Raw genomic sequence first — 23,154 nt, 5'->3', positions numbered from 1 at the left:
TGAGTTGCCGCCGAAGTGCTGCCGAAGACGAAGAGAGGGACTGAAGGACTCGCCGCCGAATTGCCACCGCAGACCTGGACATGCCGCCCCAATAACGGATGGAGTGCCACCCCTTTCTATTGGCTGCCCAGGCACCTGCTTCCTTTGCTGGTGCCTGGAGCCAGCCCTGACTGTGCCTCAGTAAAATGGGGATAATAACACTTCCCTACTCCAAAGGGGTGTTGTGGGGATAACTACAGTGAAGTCTGAGATACTCAGATACTATAGTAATAGGGCAGCCAAGTAAGTACCTTACATAAACAGCATAGGGCCTATATGACACAAAGCAAGCAGTTCTGATTACGTCCAATAGAGGGAAGGGGAGAGATACTATACCCAAGTTCATTGGTATGGTTGGTAATCTAAAAATATAGTTTAACCTTGACTTAGCTTGAAATTTCTCAAAGCACAGCTAAAATTCAAATTATTGCTATATTTAGCATAGCTAAAACTGAGTGCTGGGCAGCTTGCTACTTGTATGCTTGTCACTGTGATTTGGCATTAAAAATATTCCATAACATAAAATGTTATCAAGGTAAATTATCACAAGTGTCCCCCTTGGTAGCACTGCAGGTGTCATTAGTCATAGAAGATAACCTGCTTGGCCAATTAAACTGGTTTTAGTGGATATTGCTTTATACACTGGGACCTCTTGGAAGGAGGGATAGCTCAGTGGTTTGAGCATTGGCCTGCTAAACCCAGGGTTGTGAGTTCAATCCTTAAAGGGGCCACTTAGGGATCTGGGACAAAAATCTGTCTGTGGATTGGTCCTGCTTTGAGCAGGGGGTTGGACTAGATGACCTCCTGAGGTCCCTTCCAACCTTGATACTCTATGATTCTATTCTTTTCTACACTGTTTCCACTCAGCACACCAGAGGGGCTCCCTGATTTTTTTGGCCAGTTCTACCCTGACCTCAGCAGAAGCAAGAGTTGCTCTAAACTCTGCCAGCTGGTAATGGTCCTCCAGGAATCATCTGCCAGCAGGGGATAGTCAACACAGTACAATCTAGCCGTATCCTGTTTCAGCAATGCAGCAATATATAGCACTATTTCATTGTAGATTACACTATGTATAAAATTGAAAAAAGGGGAAAATATTCTAATGTTTGTGTTTTCCCTCGGTAGCATCTGTACTCTAATTGGAAATGTTGTGTCTGGATAATGGCCTCTCTCTTCAAGCTAACAGAGGGTCCTGTGGCACCTTTAAGACTAACAGAATTATTGGGAGCATAAGCTTTCGTGGGTAAGAACCTCAGTCTGAATCTTGCATCTGAAGAATAACACGGCTACCCCTCTGATACTTACCTCTTCAAGCTGAATTTCAAGGTATTTATAGAAAGTAGATTTCATGGTATTTATTTTCAAAGAGCAGATCATATTTAATATTTTCAATGCTATTGCACCAAATTATTTACTTTAGAAGTGCATAACCAGAGAGACTGAAACTTGCCATATATTTATTTTCATTCACAAAGTGTATTCCGACTGGTAAAAGCACAGAAGGTCCTGGTTCTGAGCCAATCAGAAATTCACCCTTGAGCAGAAACACCTCTCAAGGCCCCTGCACTATTTAAGTTCCATTTGAACTCTCATAATAGGGATTAAGTAGTACAGTGGGTTTGTGCTTACCAGGGCCAGCTTTAGGCAGATTCAGGCGATTCCCCTGAATCGGGCCTCGCACCTAAGAAAGCCCTGCGCCCTTGCCGCCGCCGGTACGCCGTACCGGGGCGGCCTGCTTCCCCAGGGGGGCAATTTAAAGAGCCTGGGGTTCCCAGCAGGGGCTGGAGCCCCAGGCCCTTTAAATTGCCACCAGAGCCCCACTTCTGGAGCCCTGGGGTAGGGCTGCGGGGCTCTGGGGGCTATTTAAAAAGTCCGGGGCTCCCCTTGCTTCTACTGCCCCGGCCCTTTAAATAGCCACTGGAGCCCTGCTGCTTCCCCAGGGCTCTGGCAGCTATTTAAAGGGCTGGGGTGGTAGAAGCAGGGGAGCCCCTGCCCTGCCCACAGCCAGCCCCTGCTGCATCCCCTGCCTGCACCAGCCCTGCACCCCCTGCCCTGCCTGCAGCCAGCTCCTGCATCATCCCCTGCCCGCACCAGTCCCGCACCCCCTGCCCTGCCCGCAGCCCCCCACCCCCAGCCAGCCCCTGCTGCACCCCCTGCCCTGACTGCAGCCAGCCCCTGCCCGGAGCGAGCCCCGTGCCCTGCCCGGAGCGAGCCCCACACCCCCTGCCCTGTCTCTAGCCAGACCCTACCTCCAGTCAGCCCCTGCCCTGCCCCTGCCCTGCCTCCAGCCAGCAATGTAGGTAATATATAATTTTGTTACTATTCATATAGTTATGGAAAGTAAATAATACATAGAAGAAATGAAAGGGTTTTTTTTGTTTTGTGGTTTTTTCTTTTAGTCATCCTTGCCGGGGCCCTGCCGAAAATGTTCGAATTGGGCCCCGCACTTCCTAAAGCCGGCCCTGGTGCTTACCCTCTGAACGGGGGTGAATTTCACCCTAATGAGAACTTCTCTTGCACTGTTATGATTTTTTTATTTTTGGAGTGCTTGATGTTGAATACAATTTTAAAATATAGTAAACAATGGCAGAAGGTGTTTATGGCATTAAGAAATAAATGGAAATGTGTGGTGTAAGAGGTTAAAGAATGCTGTTGGTTTTTATACTCACTATAACATTTATGCAAAGGTATAAATTAGAGGTGGGGCAAAATTAAGACCCATTTATTAGAACTCTGGAGAAAATAGAATTTGGATTCATACTAACTCTGGCTGAGCTTTTGCAAAAACTACTAGGAGAAATAGGGCCGCACTCTGCTCTGTTACATTGATGTCTATCGGGATTAACTCCAGTGAAGTTATTCAGGGTTTAGAACAGTGAAAACTAGCAGAAGTTGGCCCATAACAGGTCTGTTTCTGCAATCATGTCCTATCTGTAAAACTGCTGTTCAGTCTTTTCAGATCCTTTAATTTCTTGTTGGGGACATTTTGACGAGTCCACTGCTAGTTATGGACACACAACCTTGCAAAATCTGTTGGCTAGTATAAAATGTTTCCGGTAGAGTACTGAATACTTCCAGATACTTTACTGGAAAATAGCCCTTTTAGAGAGAGAGAGAGAGAGAGAGCGAGAGAGAGAGAGGAGTATAGTTTTACTCCAGCTATTTATTTTTGCAATAGTAGTAAAAATATGGAGGTACAATGTAGCATTTATTATGATAGTACTGTAGTTTTACAAGGAACTGAAGGAACACTGCCACTTACTGGTAAAGTTAAAACTTACTCAAATGCCTGAAGTAACGTACTTCAAAGGTCTGGTCTATACTACCCGCCTGAATCGGCGGGTAGAAATCGACCTCTCGGGGATCGATTTATCGCGTCCCGTTGGGACGCGACAATCGATCCCCGAATCGGCGCTCTAACTCCACCAGCAGAGGTGGTAGTAAGCGCCGCCGACAAAAAGCGGCAGAAGTCGATTTTGCCGCCGTCCTCACAACGGGGTAAGTCGGCTGCAATATGTCGAATTCAGCTACGCTATTCACGTAGCTGAATTTGCGTATCTTAAATCGACTCCCCGCTGTAGTGTAGATGTACCCAAAGTGAATATTGCAAATGAAAAAGATAGTGTATGTGACCAGTAATTGCAGTGCTTTCTTAATTCAAGCAGTGTTTTAGTGGAGAATAGTGAATAAGTGTCACCGTTGTTTTTTTGTCACAAACTTTGTTTTTCTGACCCTGGTCAAAAGGTAATCTACACTTGTTATTTTAATTTACAACACTTATATTGTCTACTACAAAACGTGACTGCAGTCATACAACTTTTAGTATGATATAGCAAACAGGAACGCATATAATTTCCCATGTGATAGTGCTCAAGAAAGTTAGCTAGTTGCAGAGTGCAAAATTTTAAAACTCCCAGAAAACTCTCATACAAGTCTTTTCCTTCTTGTGACATGTTAATGTCTCGTAAGAGATATATGAAAGGGATGATCCTTTTCTCAGACACATCAGAGTTCTACTGTTAGTTTTCAAATATTGCAGGAAGGCATGTCCGGTATATAGAGGGAGAACTGAAGCTTGGACCCAAAGATTTTCTATTTATGGATTTGTTTTCACTGCATTGCATGCTTGTTTTAATGTAACAGTTTGTCCTCTTCAGAATTGTTCTGTTCTTGATCAGGGCTGTCACCAATGTAGAAGTAATTTTCGGCTACCTCCCGGTAGACAGTGATATACTTGGAAGCTTTCCTTGTCTGTGGTATCACAAATCTTTCTGTGAATTCACTTTTACTCATTGGCTGCTTACCTTGTGCAGCCAAAACACAGTTAATAAATGCCAGTGCATAGGTATAACAATTGTGGTAGTGTTCATCATACCTGTGAAACAGATAACCAGGTTAATGAGACAAACTAGTTCTTTAAATCGTATGTGTAAATTGGAGATAATATTTTATTGGCTGAGATAAAGAACCATACACCTTCCAAAAATGCTAAAATTCTCTTAATGCTAGAACTTAAATGCACCTGTAATAATGACTATCCCTCTGATGCTCTCAGATGCTGGAAAATTGTGGGCATAAAAAAAAGTACAGATTCTAAGCTCTAGCACAGTGTTTCTCAGATGTGGCCACCAGGGGATTTTTGTGCAGCCAAATCCTCCTCGGTTTGGACTGCCAGTAGGGGTTAGGCCCTGTCCCGCTCTGGAGCCACAAACACTGGAGGATCAGGCAGGCAGTGGGGCTCAGGCTTCAGACTTGGGGTGGTGGGTGGCAGGCTCCAGATGTGTGGCGGCGGGCTCCATCCCCTGGCCCCGGGCTTTGAGCCCTGGCCCCAAGCTCACCCCCACTCCCCCCTCAGCCTGCTGCCTCCTCTGGCCCTGGGCTCCGGCCGTGCAGCAGTGGGCTTTGACCCCCAACCACAGGGTTTTGGACTCCACCCGTGGGGCCACGCGATCCAGCCGTGCAGCAATGACTGCTGGCCCCAAGCTCACCCCCCACCCCCCAACACACACACCTTGTCCCTGGCCCCTACTTTGTTCTTTGGTCCCAGTGCACGGCTGCTGGGCTCCAGTCCCCAGACTCATCCCCCCGCCCCAGTCACCCCTGACCCTGAGCTGCCTCCCTACTCACCTCTCCATCCAGGGCTTTGTCCCCCAGCTTGCCAGGGCTGAGTAAGTCTGTTGTGAAAAGTGATATTTGTATGTTTGTTACTATCACTTTTCACTTCCTCCCTGCTAGCTAGCAAGTCTGCTGCTGTGAAAAGTGATAAACAAAATACAAATAGCACTTTTCACAGAAACAGACTTACTAGCTAGCAAGTCTTAAAAAAACAAGTAACCAAAAAAGCAAAAGAAACAACAACAAAAAGGGACAAGAACGCTCAAAGCACATTATTTGTTTCTATTCTATTTAGGTCTAGTAAAGAACAAAAAAAACTGTACATTTTTATTGAGTCTGCAAAAAAACCCTACATAAATAAATTACAATGATTTTGGACATGTATATGTGCATATATTTGTTTTTCCTAAAGTTAATTAAGTATTTTTGGAAAAATTATCAGAGCTGCCACCAGCAATAGTTGGTGGCCGCACTCAGAGGCCATCAAAAATTTTCTTGTGAGAACCCCTGCTCTAGCGTATGCAATAACAAATTCCAATGTTTAAAATAAAAAGATGGATAGCTTTTACCAAGTTAGCTGTCCCCTTGTTAATTGCTGTACTATTATCCTGTTCAGAAAGCTGTCACCTGCAGCAGTGATGTGAATTATGCCACGACACACATCTTTCACTGTGGTATTTCTTTGGAAGCATAGTTTAAACCAATTAAATGCTATTATTACTATGTTGATCTAGGGCATATACTCTGCCTGGCAAACTCCTGTTGGCAATAATAAATTGCGCATGTATCTCAAGGGCAGAAATGCCTTTAAGTAACTAATTGAAATGGCGTTAAGAACATTTTAAAGACAGATTAACATTTTTTATATGTTGTTTTCCCCATTTTTAACCAGAATATTGTTCTTCAAGTTGGACTGTCCTATGGAACCACCTAAGCCAAAAGTAGGCTGCAATTATCTCTGTCTTTTCATCTTGGTAATGTTTCTCAACCTCTCCTATAAGTTAATAGTATGTATCCTAAGAATTTTTACAGCAATACTAGTCAACTTGAATATATCTTCTCTCTTCCTCCTCCTCCTCCTGCACAGCCCTAGTCTTCTTACTGCCCCTTCCTCCCTCTCTCCCACGCTTACTACTGCACTGCCCTTCTGTAAACCCCTGCACAGACCTACTGCTCTGTCCCCTACCTGATTCTATGCCCTTTCCATAACCACCTCCCATTCCTACAGAAATCTTGCTTCTCCTAGTCCTTTGACCCTCCCGCTCTTGCCTCCTGTATAGCTGTCACTTCTGTTCCATATATTATATACTGTGTATCTCCTGGCAAGGGGACCTATGAACGCACAAGACTTGCTTGTTACCCCTGGGCATTTACAAGATTCTTTTGCAACATCCAGTCTTCTGCAGATTTGTAGCATGGAGGACTGAGTCTAGTTCAAAGTATCCTCCTATTTCTCTTCAAAGCTCTTTTGCTTTGGTGCATGATGTATTTATAGTGACCTCTGACCTCTGGTTTGCTAAGCATGTTATTGCCTGAATATACTTGCTTCACCATAGCTTACTGTTTTAGTTAAGTAATTATAAGCAAATATGCTGCACTGCACAACAGCTGGGAAATCCCAGTGCAATTTTCTCACTAGTCCTAGTCCAAATCTAAAATGTTTGGATGCCTAAAGTTAGTCTGCTTGTGCCCAACCCAGCAAAGCACATGCTTAAGTGTTTTTGCTGAAACAAGGTCATAATGGGGCATAGCATTGTAACAAAAAATAGGTTTCCTTGCTGTTTATTGAAGACAACTTGGGGGATTTTAGTTTGCCATTGTATTTATAACAAATGACCCTTTATCACATTCATCACTATCAAACGTGTTCAGGGCCATCCTTAAGATTTATGGGGCCCTATGCAGTATTATTAAACTGGTGCCCCTATGCCCGACAGCAGCCCAGCTCGCATGTGTATTTTAGATAAGGGTGGTCTTTCGAAGGATTTATTTAAAACTATATGTCTGAAGAGCCAAGCATTTAAGGCTAAAGATGAATACTCAGATTGTGCATCTAAAAATCTATGCAAGGATTTTTTAGAGATGTGATTTTATAATCTTCAGCAACACACTAATGAAATATTTTTAAAGCAAATTTTAAACTAAGGTCCTGTAGACTAACATGTTCTGAGTAAATATTACAGTAATGCACAACTGTTTTTGTCAGTAAATTTAGAAACTGACAGTATATACCTGGAGGTTGGCAAATACCTGTTAAAGGGCTTCATTACCACTTGAAGAAGAACAGGAGTACTTGTGGCACCTTAGAGACTAACAAATTTATTAGAGCATAAGCTTTCGTGGACTACAGCCCACTTCTTCGGATGCATAGTGGGCTGTAGTCCACGAAAGCTTATGCTCTAATAAATTTGTTAGTCTCTAAGGTGCCACAAGTACTCCTGTTCTTCTTTTTGCGGATACAGACTAACACGGCTGTTACTCTGAAACTTGTCATTACCACTTGAATGGCTCTTTAATAGTTTCAATGTTGTATTAATAGGTCTGGAAGGCTTTTTCACTTTTAAGTACTAGATCCCCTCTGGAGGAAGACTCACAAGGCTGCAGCAGGAAGCCTGCAGGAAGGGTCAGAACATAGATAGGAAGAGGCGGAAGGGTGGACTCTTTCAATAAAAATCAAGGTATAGTTTAGGAGTACTTGTGGCACCTTAGAGACTAACAAATTTATTAGAGCATAAGCTTTCGTGGACTATAGCCCGCTTCTTCGGATGCATCCGAAGAAGTGGGCTGTAGTCCACGAAAGCTTATGCTCTAATAAATTTGTTAGTTTCTAAGGTGCCACAAGTACTCCTGTTCTTCTTTTTGCGGATACAGACTAACACGGCTGCTACTCAGAAAGGTATAGTTTAGTGTCCCCACTCAGATAACTGAATTTAAATTAAAAGAGAGAATTAGGTATTTTATAGCCTCTGCTACATTCCTAGGCAATAAACAAAGTGTGTGGGCTCTCTTAAAACACAACACGTGAGTCTTTTCCCCCAAATGTTTTATAACCTTTAATTTAGAAGCAAAGCTGAGACAACATGGCTTACTTTAAAAACTGAGTTCAGACAGTGATTTATTCTTTTCCTAAGGAGCTGCTCCCAGTGAAATCACAAATATTCCTTGGAATACATTTTTACTCTTCATTTGCTGCCTCTACTTACTTTCTAGAGATCAAGTAATGATCCCAGTAGAGACCACTCCTGGGATCTCTGTATCTGATTTGTAATTTGGAAGCATGACTGATTTCCTTTCAGGTCTTGGGAAAGGACATATTTTTTTTCATGCTGAAGCCCAAGATCATTCACATAGTTTGTGTCTTAACACGTTATAGTCATCTAAGCTTTACTGTTTGAGAGTGAACTAAATTCTCAGGATATAAAATTATAATGGCTAAAAATCACACACTGTCTTTAGAATCATGCAGAAAGTAACGAGAGAGAAACCAAAACTGTAAATGTATATTATCTGTCTCAGACAAAACCAGTGGCTTACAGTTACTGCAGTAGGGGGAGCACAAAATCTGGATCAGCAGAAAATACACTTAGTCATCACAGGACTGGTCTGTATAACAAAAAGGTAGAATGTAACTTCTATAGCAGGGGTAGGCAACCTATGGCACGCATGCCGAAGGCAGCATGCGAGCTGATTTTTCAGTGGCACTCACACTGCCTGAGTCCTGACCACCGGTCCGGGGGGGGGGGCTCTGCTTTTTAATTTAATTTTAAATGAAGCTTCTTAAACATTTTAAAACCCTTTTTACTTTACATACAACAATAGTTTAGTTATATATTATAGACTTATAGAAAGAGACCTTCTAAAAACATTAAAATGTATTATTGGCACGTGAAACCTTAAATTAGAGTGAATAAGTGAAGACTCGGCACACCACTTCTCAAAGGTTGCCGACCCCTGTTCTATAGCTACTTTCAAAGGTTATGCAGATTTTAGAATGATTTAAAATGAAGGTCTTTACTTTAAGTTATAGTTAGTTCAAGAAAAACAACATTTTTGTCAGCAAGTGAATTAATTTGCTTAAGCAAAGTCTTGAAATGGAGCTGATGTGCCTGTCAGTCATTTGGAAGCAAATTAAAGAACTGGAATTAGAACTAGTTGGCCCAATGCTTGCTGAAGTTCAAAATGCAGTCATAAAACAAATTCACTACAAAACTTAACTTCATGACCAATTTTTAAAAAATTTGAATCTGCATAGTTTTGCTTAGTGATCTGAAAAATCTGTATAAAATTTCTATTCTTTTAGAATATCTAGAAAGCTCAATATGCCACTGTTTAGATTGGGTGTACATGGACAGTGTGTGACTGCAGGCATACTTAAGAGTAGTAGGTCACTTACTTTTGTGAGTAAGCTGTCTGAATTAAATATTCTTGCTATCAAAAAGGCTTGTAGAAAAAAGTGTAAATACCTAACCCTCTCTCCACCATCATTTTGTTTGACATCAAATTACTTTTAAGAAGAAACACTTATGGGTGGGAATTTAAAAAGTGTCAGAGTAATTGGAAGTCAATGGGACTCATTTTTTGAAGTCACTTAGGGTATGTCTTCACTACTGCCCGGATCGGCGGGCAGCGATCGATCCAGCGGGGATCGATTTATCGCGTCTAGTCTAGATGTGATAAATTAATCCCCGAGCGCTCTCCCATCAACACCTGTACCCCAGCTCGGCGAGAGGCGCAGGCAGAGTCGACGGGGGAGTGGCAGCAGTCGACTCACCATAGTGAAGACACCATGGTAAGTAGATCTAAGTACGTAGACTTCAGTACGTTATTCACTAACTTACGTACTTAGATCGAATTTCTCCCCCTCCTTCCCCCCCATCCCCCCCAGTGTAGACCAGGCCTTAGTTGCTTTTGAAAATTTAACTTGAAATCGAATCCTTTTGATTTCAGCCAAAAAGACAAGGAAGACTCAAAAACAAATGTTGAAATACACCACTACATCAGCCAAACATACAGTGGTTAAAATTGGGCTTGGTCGACAAAGTACCAAGTGCCCTCCCATTGACTTCAGCATTTCACACGATTGGGCCCAAATAGGATATTTAGTAAATTCACTTTTTAAAATGAACATTTAGAGTTTTAGCCTTCTCCTTTGAAGCAGTAAGTTTGCCCATATGCCTGGTGAGGTGACATGCATGTTCCAGCCTGACCACATCACTGATAATGCTGTTGTCAGCCATCAGCCTCAATGGAAGTTAAAAAGAGATTGAAGCATTCTATGCTGAACATGATGGTTTTGTTCAAAGTCTGCTGACATCTTTCGCTAGTTAATTAGCAAAAGAACAACACTGCAAACTAGCTGGAACTGCTGGAGATAAGCCTGATAGTATATTTTTTCCATTTCTGACTATTGACATGAAGTACATCATCTGGAAGTACACTGTGGATGAAAGCCTGACCCCACTGAAGTCAATAGCAATACTCCCATAGACTTCAGTAAGGTCAGGATTTCATTCTGTAGATCAAAAGGTAGGTAGAGGGTTGAATCCCATAACCAGTGATTCTTTGACTACAGAACTGGGAAAAGTCGGTGATTCTTTTTCCACAACCAGCCATACATTCTTCAGGAGCCATGACTTGGTGATGAGAATGTTATCAGTAGTGCACAAACTCACATTGCTAAAGAATTGACCTTAAAATGCTCTAGAGGTTCTGCATTCCATCAGGGTTGTCTGTTACTTCAATAATTACCTCAAAATATCCTTTTCTGTTAACAAAGGTGTCAATTTTCAAGTGGTGGTTTTGTAGGAAGGGGTTATTCAGACTGGCTCCTGTATGACTGGGTAAATCAATCTCAGCTGTGAACCACAAGTTTAGCAGAATCCAAAGCTAAATATCCCAGTTCATCATCCTTTAATAATTACTATTCTAGTACATCTATCTGCTGAACTACATACCTGTGAAAAAACCAGGCCTCTCCAGTAGAGAATTCTTCTAGGTATTTATCCCATTGTTTAAGCAGTCCGTACATGTCTGGCTGCACTAGTGGGATACTAATGCATTGCTCCCACCCAAGTTCAACTCTATGAATGCCTGTTTCATTGTAATTATACACCAACCCTGAAAACATAAGCAGCAGATTGTCAGCAAGGGAGGAGAATCAGAAATAAAAGTCCACTGTTATAAGATGAAACAGCTAGTTACAACAATATTGCTTTCCCCTAATGGCATTATTCATGACCATACAGAAATTACTACAGCCTGCAGATCACTGTTTTCCCCTTAAAACATCACATTCTTCTTCGAGTGATTGTTCATGTCCATTCCAAGCAGGTGTGTGTGTGCCGCGTGCACGCCAGCCGGAAGATTTTCCCCTAGCAGTGTCCTTAGGGTCAGCCTTGGCAACCCCTGGAGTGGTGCCTCCACGGCACCCTATATAGAGGCCCGCCGACCCTCCACCCCCTCAGTTCCTTCTTACCGCTGGTGACAGCTAGCTGGAACTTTGCTCACTCTTGCAGCAAGCATAGCAGTGTCCTGTTTAAGTGTATATAGTTTAGTTTAGAGTTAGTGTTAGTTCCAGATAGTTAATAGTTGTTGGGGGGCTTCCCCCAACGTACTCGTCGCCCCGCTGGGGCATGCCCAGGTCCCCAGGATTTAAACTCTGCAAGGACTGCGAGAAGTTTATGCCGAAGAGTGACCCGCACTCTTCCTGCTTAAGGTGCCTCGGGGAGAGCCACCAAAGAGACCAGTGCAGTATCTGCAGGGGATTCCGTCCCAGGACTCTTAAGGTCAGAGAGCAGAGACTCAAAGTGCTCCTGATGGAGGCAGCCTTACGGCCACACTCTGACCCTGAGCCTGCCGATCCGGTGCCCAGTGCCTCATCCTTGGTGCGCAGTGCCCCGGCACTGCTAACAAGACAGGAGGCCCAGTCTAAGACCTCTAAGTCCCAGCACCGGAGAGAATCGGGACATAGAAAGTCGGCCTCCGTAAGGCACCGATCACCATATCCAGTGCCCGCGAAGAAAAGGAGGCCGGTGAGGGGCCGATCACCCCACCAGGACCTTAAAAGGCCAGCAGTGTCCACGAGTGCGGTGGGACAAGCCGTGCCACAACTGCATTCTCCCACGGTTCCGTCAAATCCGGCCCGGTGGGGGTGCGGTCGAGTCCGGACCGGTCGAGATCTCCGGACCTCAGCGAGGATGTGTCTTCCATCGACGTTGGAGGCGGCCTCTTACTTATTAAGCCTCCCGGTGCCGGCCTCCCTGCACCGGTGGAAAGAGCCGCTGAACACTGCCCGACCCCCGATCCAATCAAGGGGCAAGCCGGCTATGATGTTGCCCCAGTCCCCGCCCCGTGCCACTCCAGTGGCACCGGCGCAGAGAGAGCATTCCCCAGCCTCACGGCAAGGGCCCGCATACTCGACAACCAGCCCCGGCTTGGGACCTCAATTTGGTCCTCTCCGCTCTCACAGAGCCCCCCTTCGAGCCCCTGGCTACGTGCTCTCTCTCTCATATAAGGTCGCATTCCTAGTGGCTATCACCTCGGCCAGGAGGGTGTCGGAACTCAGAGCACTGATGTCCGAGCCTCCATACACCATTTTCCACAAAGACAAAGTCCAACTCAGGCCGCACCTGGCATTCCTTCCTAAGGTGGTCTCCCAATTCCACATGGGTCAGGACATTTTTCTCCCCATGTTCTATCCTAAGCCACACTCATCCAATGCGGAGCGTAGGCTTCATTCCCTGGACGTTCGCAGGGCACTGGCATTTTATATTGAACAAACCAAGTCGTTCAGGAAGTCAACCCAACTCTTTGTAGCTGTGGCAGACAGGATGAAGGGGCTCCCTGTCTCTTCACAGCGTATCTCCGCATGGATCACAGCTTGCATCCGCGAATGCTACAATCAGGCAACGGTGCCTGCCCCACCAATTACGGCCTACTCCACAAGGGCACAGCCTCTTCCACGGCGTTCCTGGCTCAGGACCCAACACAGGAAATATGCAGAGCTGCCACATGGTCCTCAATCCACACATTCACACTGCACTATGCCATCACGGACCAGGCCAGAGACTATGTAGCCTTCGGCCGTGCAGTGCTCCAATCCGCAGTAAACTCCGATCCCACCGGCTAAACTCAGGCTTGTGAGTCACCTGCTTGGAATGGACATGAACAATCACTCGAAGAAGAAAAAACGGTTACTCACCTTTTTGTAACTGTTGTTCTTCGAGATGTGTTGTTCATGTCCATTCCAATACCCACCCTCCTGCCCCTCTGTCGGAGTGCCAGCAAGAAGGAACTGAGGGAGTGGAGGGTCAGCGGGCACCCTATATAGGGCGCCGTGGAGGCGCCACTCCAGGGGTTGCCAAGGCCGACCCTACGGACGCTGCTAGGGGAAAATCTTCCGGCTGGCATGCACGCGGCGCGCACACACCTGCTTGGAATGGACATGAACAACACATCTCGAAGAACAACAGTTACAAAAAGGTGAGTAACCGTTTTTATGACATGTCTAATCTTGATCATGAGATAGTTCATATTTGTACTGTAATTTCACTTTGCATTGGTTAAAAAGTCAGTGGAAAAATAAATTTGATCCAAAACTTAAATTTTGAAAAATAACCTTTTGCAAAACCTAAAGGACAAAGTTTTTTTTTTTTAAACTCCAGATGAAACAGATTTTCTTATAAAATAAATAATTGTTCCTCTGCCATGTTTGCAACCCTAATATGGCAGCATGGTGCTAGTACATTAGAACCTGAAAACGAAATAATCCAGAAAGAGACTATAAATTAAAATAAAACTGACATCTATTTTCATTGTCCAAGATGAGAAAAAATGCAAAAAGTAAACAGCACTGACACTGATAAATTAGATTTTTAAAATTCTATAATTTTAATAATCAGAGGGATTATTATAGCATGTAGGCAAGGACTTCTTTTAAAAATATTTTTAATCTGACAGTTGTCCCCTTAAAATTAGTATGTGCTTAAAAATCAGCAAAAACAGTTCAGCATACTTAATCTCATTAAAAGGCCATAGTACAGTGGGCTGCCTAGTTGTTAGTTCTTTGTGCTAGAGATGGACAAACTGGGGCTGTGCTTGGTTTTGAATGTGGGTTCCATTTTTGTCCATACTTCCAAAATGTGTGGGGTCTGGGGAGGATAATGATAAATGGTTCTGGTTTGGGGTAGTCTCTGCTCTGCACTGCAATGTCAAGACAGAATCCTGGATTCAAATTCTCAGTCTTGGTGAAATCCTAACGCCATTAAAGTCAATGGTAAAACTTCCATTAACTTCAGTAGGGCCAGGATTTCATTGCAGGTCCCTTGTAGTAAAGGGGATGATGATTTTTAACAGCAAGCCTCATATGTCACTACAGCAATTCAGAATTTACTGGCTCGGAAATGAGTGCCATTCAGCCCTCAGCCAGTAAGACTACTTTAGCCCCAAATGTTGGGTCCGGGCGGATAGAGAGGAGTAAAGCCAAATATTAAATATACAGTGCAAATCCTAGTAAGGTACTGGAGATACATTAGAGATACACAACATTTTTTAAAAGAAAATAAATTAATTGCAACGCCCGTATTACCATTAGTATTGGATATTCCAACATGGAGATCAGAGCTTCCATCATACTCTCTGAAAGAAAAATGGGAATGGTTTCATGACTGAAAATATGTTATTTCTTGTAGGTATCGCTTGGCTTTAGATCTGGTACGCAAACATTTCTACCACTTTCCCCTTCTGGCCTATTAAAAATAACCTGAAAAGGTTCTTTTCTCTTTTGGTATTTTGGATTCCCAACTAAAACCAGGATGTGGACAAACATATGGAAATGAACAAACACCACCATGAAAAACTTAGACAAATGTTTTCATTCCCAGAAAAGGTTCAGGTTTTGTACAAAGGGTTTATTTTATCCAAACAAATTCACTCATCTCTGATTGGGACAAAACAAGATGGACTGATTTAAATAATAGTCATTTAAATCGCCAATTTTAATCATGATTTAAATCAACAAGCAGGAAGCTTTTATGTAATCAATTTTAATCTTGATTTGCATCTGTATTCTTTTTAGCTATTTTCCTAACGAAAGGTTGATTCTCGTTGGTTGGTGTAATTCAGTAGAGCAGAACCTCAGAGTTACAAAATGACTGGTCAACCACACACCTGGAAGTATGCAATCAGGCAACAAAGACCAAACAAAAAAGCAAGTATTGTGTTAAACTACTTTTTAAAAAGGGGAAAGTTTAAAAAAGATTTGACAAAGGTAAGGAAACTGATTCTGTGCTTGTTTCATTTAAATTAAGATGGTTAAAACAGCATTTTTCTTTTGAATAGTAAAGTTTCAAAGCTGTATTAAGTCAATGTTCAGTTCTAAACTTTTGAAAGAACAACCATAATATTTTGTTCAGTTACAAACATTTCGGTTATGAACAACCTCCATTCCCGAGGTGTTCGTAACTGAGGTTCTACTGTACTACTTTTTGCTAACCAGAAAGTACATTGTATCTATATACATCTATTTAAGCAATTATATAGCTTGCCATACATTTATTCAGCTTCTTAATTTTTACATGTTTATTATGTTATAAAATTGTGAATAATGCATTTCTTATTTACTAGATAATATTTTACTTGTGATTTGTGTCAGGCTGCATTTGGATAGAAATTCAAATTAAAAATGAACAAAAACAGCATTTTACATTTGTTTTTAATAGTTGTTTAAATAGTTAAGTATCTAGCATATTTAAGGTAGTTTTATTTAAGAAATAAAGTGATTTATTAAACAAAAGAAATATATTTGTAGTTAGTGAACTGAACTGATAGCTTCTGGCCACCATGTCTTTTAAGATTTTAGAACTAGTAGGTGAGTGGCAGATACTACCAATTTGGTTGACTTAATGTACCCTCCCTACACACATGCACGCCATTTGAAAGCTTAATATGTCTACTTTAAGATGAGGTATGTTGTGGAGTGGTCAAGTGATGCTATTATCATAGATTTGGGATAAACAGTGGCATCAACATATTTAAATGACATTCATTTGTGTTAGTTTCATAACTCTCTGTGTTATTTCAAGTCATAAAATTGGAATTTTTTTTTGTGACCTCAAAGCATCACAATTTAAAGGGTAAAACAAAATATAATAATACATTTGCACAGGTATCATTGAAATGTAATAGTGCTGGTGACATTTCTAATCAACATCATTATCATCATCTTGTTCATCATTATGATCTCTGTTAAGTGCGCATGGGTTACCACAGACTATTGCCTGGGCATGTACAAAGTTCTGTGCAGGGAAGATTGTTCTGACTACAGACAGCTGATTTTTCTCAAATATTTTTTCATGGCTCGTTGGTTCGGAGTGTGTTCTAGGTTTTTCTAATACTGCACACTGCATAAGAGACTCTGATTGATTGTCCATGGAGAGTAAGTGACTTTTTTTTTTCCCCATGCTTCAGTGATATTTTTTGTGATGCTTCACTATCTGCAGACTGTTGAAATACCACTCTAGCCATTGAATGGAAGGTATTCTTCCCATCAGTTATCTCTATGTTGATGTCTATATTATCATCTCCTTCACGAATGAGATTTCCACCAGCATGAAGTGATATAATTCAATTTAGAATGAACACACCTGCCTGTAGTCTGTTTTTGCAGAAATAGTAATTGATGCAGAATCCATTAAGGTGTAGTATGCGAATTAAATTGTGAGACTTGAGTAAGGCTGCGGTTTAGTCACAGGTATTTTTAGTAAAAGTCATGGACAGGTCAGAGCAGTAAACAAAAATTCACGGCCCGTGACCTGTCCATGACTTGTACTATATGCCCCTGACTAAATCTTGGGTGCTGTGGGGCAGAGGGTGGCCCAGGGGTGTCGCAGGTGCTCTGGGGGGGAGGGCGGGCAGCGGCGCATAGCCAAGGACCCCCTCAGTTGCTAGGAGGTGAGGGGTTGGCAGGATTGGCAGGTTCCCTACCTGGCTCTGCGCGGCTCCCCAGAAGCAGCAACATGTCCCTCAGCTCCTATGCAGAGGCAGGGCCAGGGGAGCTCTGCGCACTGCCCCCACCCTGAGTGCTGGCTCTGTAGTTCTCATTGGCTGGGAACCATGGCCAATAGGAGCTGTAGGGGCGGCGCTTGCGGGCGGAGGCAGTGCACAGAGCTGGCTGGCCACACCTCAGCCTAGAACGGAGCCAAGGGACATGTTGCCGCTTCCTGGGAACCCCCAAAGGTAAGTGCCACCCAGAGCCCTCACCTGTGCCCCAAGCCCTTGCCCCAGCACTGGTGGCCTGAGACTGCCCCAGCAGTGGCCGATGCGGCTGGTCCATGGGCTGCCCAAGCTGCTCAGGTGGCCCCCGGCCAACCACATAGGCTGCTGCAGAAGTCACAGAGATCCCGGAAAAATCAGAGAATCCAAGACTTCCGTGACAGACTCGCAGTCTTACTTATGAGCAGTGGTGTGAGAATTTTGGAACTGTGAAATACCATGCACTCTGCAATTGAGAGGCACCTTCTTTGAATGTCTTCTGAAGGAAGATAGAATGAGTATCAACCAAAGGACAAACTCCTGCACCAATGGGCACAAAAGCTGTAAACTACAATTACCTGTAGTAACAATTACCTGTAAACTACAATTACCTGATCACTGTAAACTATAATTACCTGGCTTTAAGTAATATTCTGAGGTTTTCGTTTTGGCTATTTCAGCCCAAAGGATTGAAGTGGCATTATTCAAAACCACTTGTTAATTTGAAAGCTGTTCATCAAGCCCACTCGGAAGAACAAGAACCATAAAACAGTTGGATGATTTAAGTTCCTGCTTCAGATTACTAGCAACTTGAATAGTGTCAGCTAATATTATTGCATTGTCTAGAACAATGGTTGATTTGCTTTGTCCGTGCTTTGCATGGAATGAAATTGCAGAACCAGAGTGTTTTTTCTAATCTGTCATGTAATTTGCTACTGGAATAGCTTGCAGTTTCTACATCTGAGGGAAGTAGAGCTTGATAGCTAGGACAGGAGAAGAGCCTTCTTGTTGTACACAGACAATGATCTTCTCTCTTCAATCAGCTGATAAAATGAAAAATCATAAGGGGACTGTATTGTTGCAGAGAAACTAGATGGTTTTGCTTTAAGATTCATTTTACTCACATAGGAAGAAAGGCAGGTAGTGATAAACCGCATCTTAGAAATAGTCTTCCACAGATAATCTGTGCAAACATGTCATCAATTACTCTTTGAAGTGCTGAATTCCTTAGAGTGGTTGCTTCCTCAAATATTTCTATTTTATGAAGTTGCTTGTCTTTTCTGTGTGTTTTTCTCAAGTGAACAATACAACAGGACTAATCACTGGAGGATGTGTTTTCTCTGGTGGCTATAGAAGCAGGCTGAACATGATGTTCTCTGATCAGATTCAGAGTTTTCTTTTCTAGATTCAATACAACTCTGACATGTGCCAAATTCCACTTGCTTATGTATTTCTGAAAGCAAGCCCTGTGATAGAGTATGGGTGGCCTATCATCTAAACTAGAAGACTTATCCAGTAGTTTCCAGTACAGTTCATCTCTCTTGGCTTCTGCTGCCAGCATCACAGAATACTGTCCAACAGTGGTGGCTTTTGACAGTTTTGCATTCTTTTGATTTTTCTTAACAAATTACAAAGTTTGTGAAGAGTCTTTTTCTCTTTGATGGATGTTTTAAGGGGTTTGTATTCTTTGTGTTTTCATGTATTATAACTTCCTAGTAGAGGTAAAATTCCCAAAGTATATTGCCAGCATTACCACCACCACCATTTTTAATTTTGTACAAGTATACAAACTTATGTTAAAGTAGATCTATATGTTAGTATCAAAATTGCCATTTTTGTTTACTGAACATTTTGATTGAATCTCAGTAGGAAGCTGCATATTGTCATCTAATACTTTAAATGTCACTGAATTAAAAAGCTAGTTTCTAGAATATTTCAAAGGTTAGTACTGCATGCATAGGCAGTTACATATTAAAACAGTCTATCAGGCAGACTAGCAGCTACATTGTAAGTACAAAAGCTAACAAATGAAGAAGCATTATAGTAGGAACTCATATATATTTATATCTACCCACTATGCAGTATAAACTATGGGCATACAATCTACTCCAACTGTGCACAACCTTCATTGTGAGACTAATCTGGTCAGAAAATTTCAACTGAAAATATAGAAAACTATTGTAATAATTTGTAAGCTACTTTGACAAGAATATGCAATATGAAAACATTTCATATTAGTATACTGAAAATGTTGATATTCACCATTTTTGCCACATGCTAAACAGCTTCATCATTTCTAAAAAAAAAACCTTGCCCATGCAAAACCAATAAAAATCTTGTAATCCATTTTTGTTTGGTAGCTTTGACCAATAACATTAAGGTGTTGAAATTAACTTAAACAGTAAAAACTACAGTCAGTCATATTGCAGTGTTCCTGGAACAGTACAAAAATTATGCTATCATTTTTTATACTATTGTTTCATCTCGCCTACGGATGTATGGCACCCCTTGACAGCTCCAAATCATACCTCATCTAAACAAACATAAGCTTTCAAATTATATATGATGTGGGTGTGTGTAGGGTAGATATACTAAACTCCCGAGATATGGCTCTTTTTGGAGAATTGCTGGATACCCACGAAAGCTTATGCCCAAATCAATTTGTTAGTCTTTAAGGTGCCACCAGACTCCTTGTTGTTTTTGCATGCCTATAGTAGATCTCATCCTCTCTGACCTTGTTTTTATTCATAGAGTGGAGAGGAAAACAAACTTTCTTATTTTTTCAACTCCCTGTTGGTTTTTCAACTTTGAATGATCTAGTCCAGTAGTGGAAACCTGCGGCCCACATGCAGCCCATCAGGGTAATCTGATTGCGGTTTGCGAGACGTTTTGCTGACATTGACCATCCACAGGCATGACCCCCCCGCAGCTGCCATTGGCCGGGGCCATGCCTGCAGATGGTCAACATAAAGCATCTCGTGGCCCACAATCAGATTACCCTGATGGGCCGCAAGTGGCCTGCGGGTTGCCCACCAGAGCTCTAGCCAGTGCAAGGAACTAGTTGAATAAACTAGAATGAAGAAAACATTTTATCTGCAGAAGAGGCAACCGCTGTCAAAAAGCTGGTATTGCACTTCAGCAAACTGTTCCCAGGTACTTAACCAGTGACTTCCACCAGTTCTGTGCTTTGGCTTTCTTTAAAGCTTTGGCAGAAAACATGTAATGCCTGGTGTGTTGTTTTTAATTTAATTTGAATTATTTTAATAGATTGTAGCATGTTTAGGCCTTAAAAAAGGTTGTCATAATTTCAAGGAAGTTTATCTTTAAAAGAAAAATGTATTTAAATGAAAAATCCAGCAACAAGGGAGGGATGAGCAGAACAGTAACTCCAGAATTGTAGTGTACATCACACTGCAGAGCCTTGGCGCACTCATAGATGAAAAATCAAGGCCCAGATTGCCTCTTTCTGACACTAAAACTGACGGAAGGAGGTTCTGGGAGAGGAACTTCATTCAATTTGACTTAATTGAAAACTCATTCTTTAAAAGTAGTAAACACTGGCATCTTTCCTCTAAGGGAAAAAACTGGTATATATGTATAACTCATTGTTTTACATATATAGAATCTTTCAACATCATCTTTAATTCTAGTGTCTGAACAAAATGTCATGTAATTTGCATAAGATTTTAAATCAGAACTCCCCTATGTAATCAATAATACAATATGGTCCAAGCAATCTTAAAAAAATAGAACAGCCATGTTCCTGTGTATATACATACACAGTGTGTTCAGTGTGATACATATTAGAAAAATTACCATGAAAGAGACAAATCCTGAGGATTTTACTCAGTTTCTACTCAGGCAAAACTCTCATTGAATTAACTGGGAGTTTCCCTGATCCTGCAAGGCCTTAATCAGGTAGGTTTTGCACACCTGAGTAGTTCCAGTGGCTTTGGTGGAACTCTTTACTTGTAGGATCAGGTCACTGGAAGCAGTAAATACATTAATGTAAGCAAATGCTATAAGCAAACATTTGGAAACACTTCATTTAGCAATGGTAACAAAACAAAATATCCATACCTAAGAAATGTTCCTGTAGTAGGTTTAAGTAAAAATGAACATTTCTGCCTATGCCCGTTGACAAATGGGCTAGGAATGCTGACAGGTGCATCTTCCAGTCTCCTGTAGTTTAGACTCTGCCCACAAACAGGGCACAGCTTGGGCACGTAGGAACAAAATATGTCCTTCTTACAATGGCTGAATTTGATTAAGCCTTTCTCTGAGTCCAAGGACTGCATTGTTTCAGCCAACTACTTGTGCAAATAGAGGGAAGCTTTCTGAAACTACCTTATTTTGCTGCCTACCACCGTCTCACCCAGAGCCCAGGCGGATCACTGGATTAGGAATGGATGTTATTCAGTGATGTCATTCAGAATGACAGCCCACTTAACCACTCAGTATTAAGATAACTAGTAACTGGAGACATGTTTGGACAACCTCTTAAAGAGCTAGTGTTCATTTTAATATTATACTACATTAAGAATTGGGTTGAGAGGTTTTTCAGTGAGATGATATACACAGTTTTGCTTTGGTTCAGTTCTTGATCGTCCCCTCTAGGGCTGTGTATCTGTAGGTTTTACAATTAGCAGTTTAGAATACAAAGTACATATACAACACAATGTTCTTCAACAGCGAAGAAAATGCAGGCTAAACAAGCTCATGTGTTGCTTACAGGTATTAAAGCTGAATTGTGTTTGCATCATTTCCTCGGTGTAGCTTCTAAAAAAATGTTTTTTCTTTTTCTTTCTAATACCATTCTTAGCTCTATCTGTGCTGCTTTTCTAGTAATAAGCCAAACCTGTTATCTCTATTTTAGCTCTGAATTCTGTGTATGTATATGCAGTAATCTTCACTATCATATGGTTCATAAATTACAGGGTCAAACTTAACTGGTGTGACTCTACTCTCTCTAGTAGTTAACCCTTGCTCTGGGTTTCTCAATGCAGTCATTATCTTATTCCTTTTGACTTCCAGGTTGTGAGCTCTTCTAGGCAGGTACTGTATTCATTCTATGCCTTGTGTACAGCTAATTTCTATGTTGTTGCTTTATGAATAAATACCAGTAATAGCTGTTTCCTCACAATATGTAACAGAACTAATTCCAGTGACTGCTTTGTTTTCTACATAAGAACTTAATAAACAAGCTCTTTGATCACTTTGTTGCTCCTACATGAGCTTGCTGTAACACCTTTTACCAATATCCAAAGCCTGACACTGAGCTAAGCCACCTCTAGACAGAATTCTTTACTTCTAAATTCCAGACTATTCACAACTGCTTTAGGGTATTTTTTATTATTATTCCTTGAACTGAATATTTCTTCACTACTGTAAAAATTGCAGGATATGAAGCCTGGCCTGAATTCTGTCCTGAGTGACACCCATACACCTCCTTTAAATTACAGTCACTAAACAAAATAGGCAGAATTAAATCTGGGGCATAGGTAGTGAGGACAGAACTTACACAGTTGTGTCCCTGAGGATAACCTGCAAAAGAAAAGGATACTGAGTTTGACTTTTTTACTTTTTCCATAATGGAGTAAAAAGAGCCTGAAATGCGAGGGTTTTGTTATGGTTTTTCTTTTTTTTTAACCCTACGTGCTTTTTATATTAATCAGGTCCTGTTTAGCCTGAAAATCTCCAGCATGATAGAGAACTGGTGAAATGGCAACATCACAACGTTTTGATAAACTAAAGTTGAGCTACTTGGAAAGGATAGGATTTTTTGTCAGTAAGTTTTAAACTCCTGGTTTGTGCTATTTCCCCATTAACTCCAATGACTAGTGAATGGTTTGGATAAAGAAAGCCTTTGTTAAAGACCTCCCTACCTCACCTAGGGTTGCCAAATTTTCAGGATTGTCCAGGAATCTTCCAGAATTAGATTAATATTTAATTAAAGATTGACCTGATGAA

At 41.8% G+C, this 23,154-nt stretch overlaps 1 protein-coding gene across 1 annotated transcript; it reads right to left on the bottom strand.

Annotated features, from left to right (window-relative positions):
- Positions 1-3,281: 3,281 nt before the first annotated feature.
- Positions 3,282-22,292, bottom strand: MKRN2OS (MKRN2 opposite strand). The gene is made up of 4 exons (XM_054033425.1): positions 21,265-22,292; positions 14,741-14,790; positions 11,109-11,271; positions 3,282-4,414 (listed from the first exon to the last, which is right to left on the bottom strand). Exons 1-4 carry the CDS (start codon positions 21,480-21,482, stop codon positions 4,171-4,173), a joined length of 675 nt encoding a protein of 224 aa, XP_053889400.1. The 5' UTR covers positions 21,483-22,292; the 3' UTR covers positions 3,282-4,170.
- Between the last annotated feature and the right edge of the window lie 862 nt (positions 22,293-23,154).

Source organism: Malaclemys terrapin, chromosome 7, assembly GCF_027887155.1.
Source record: "Malaclemys terrapin pileata isolate rMalTer1 chromosome 7, rMalTer1.hap1, whole genome shotgun sequence".
In the NCBI taxonomy this organism is placed as follows: domain Eukaryota; kingdom Metazoa; phylum Chordata; order Testudines; family Emydidae; genus Malaclemys; species Malaclemys terrapin.
This window is presented reverse-complemented; position numbering and strand designations above follow the sequence as displayed.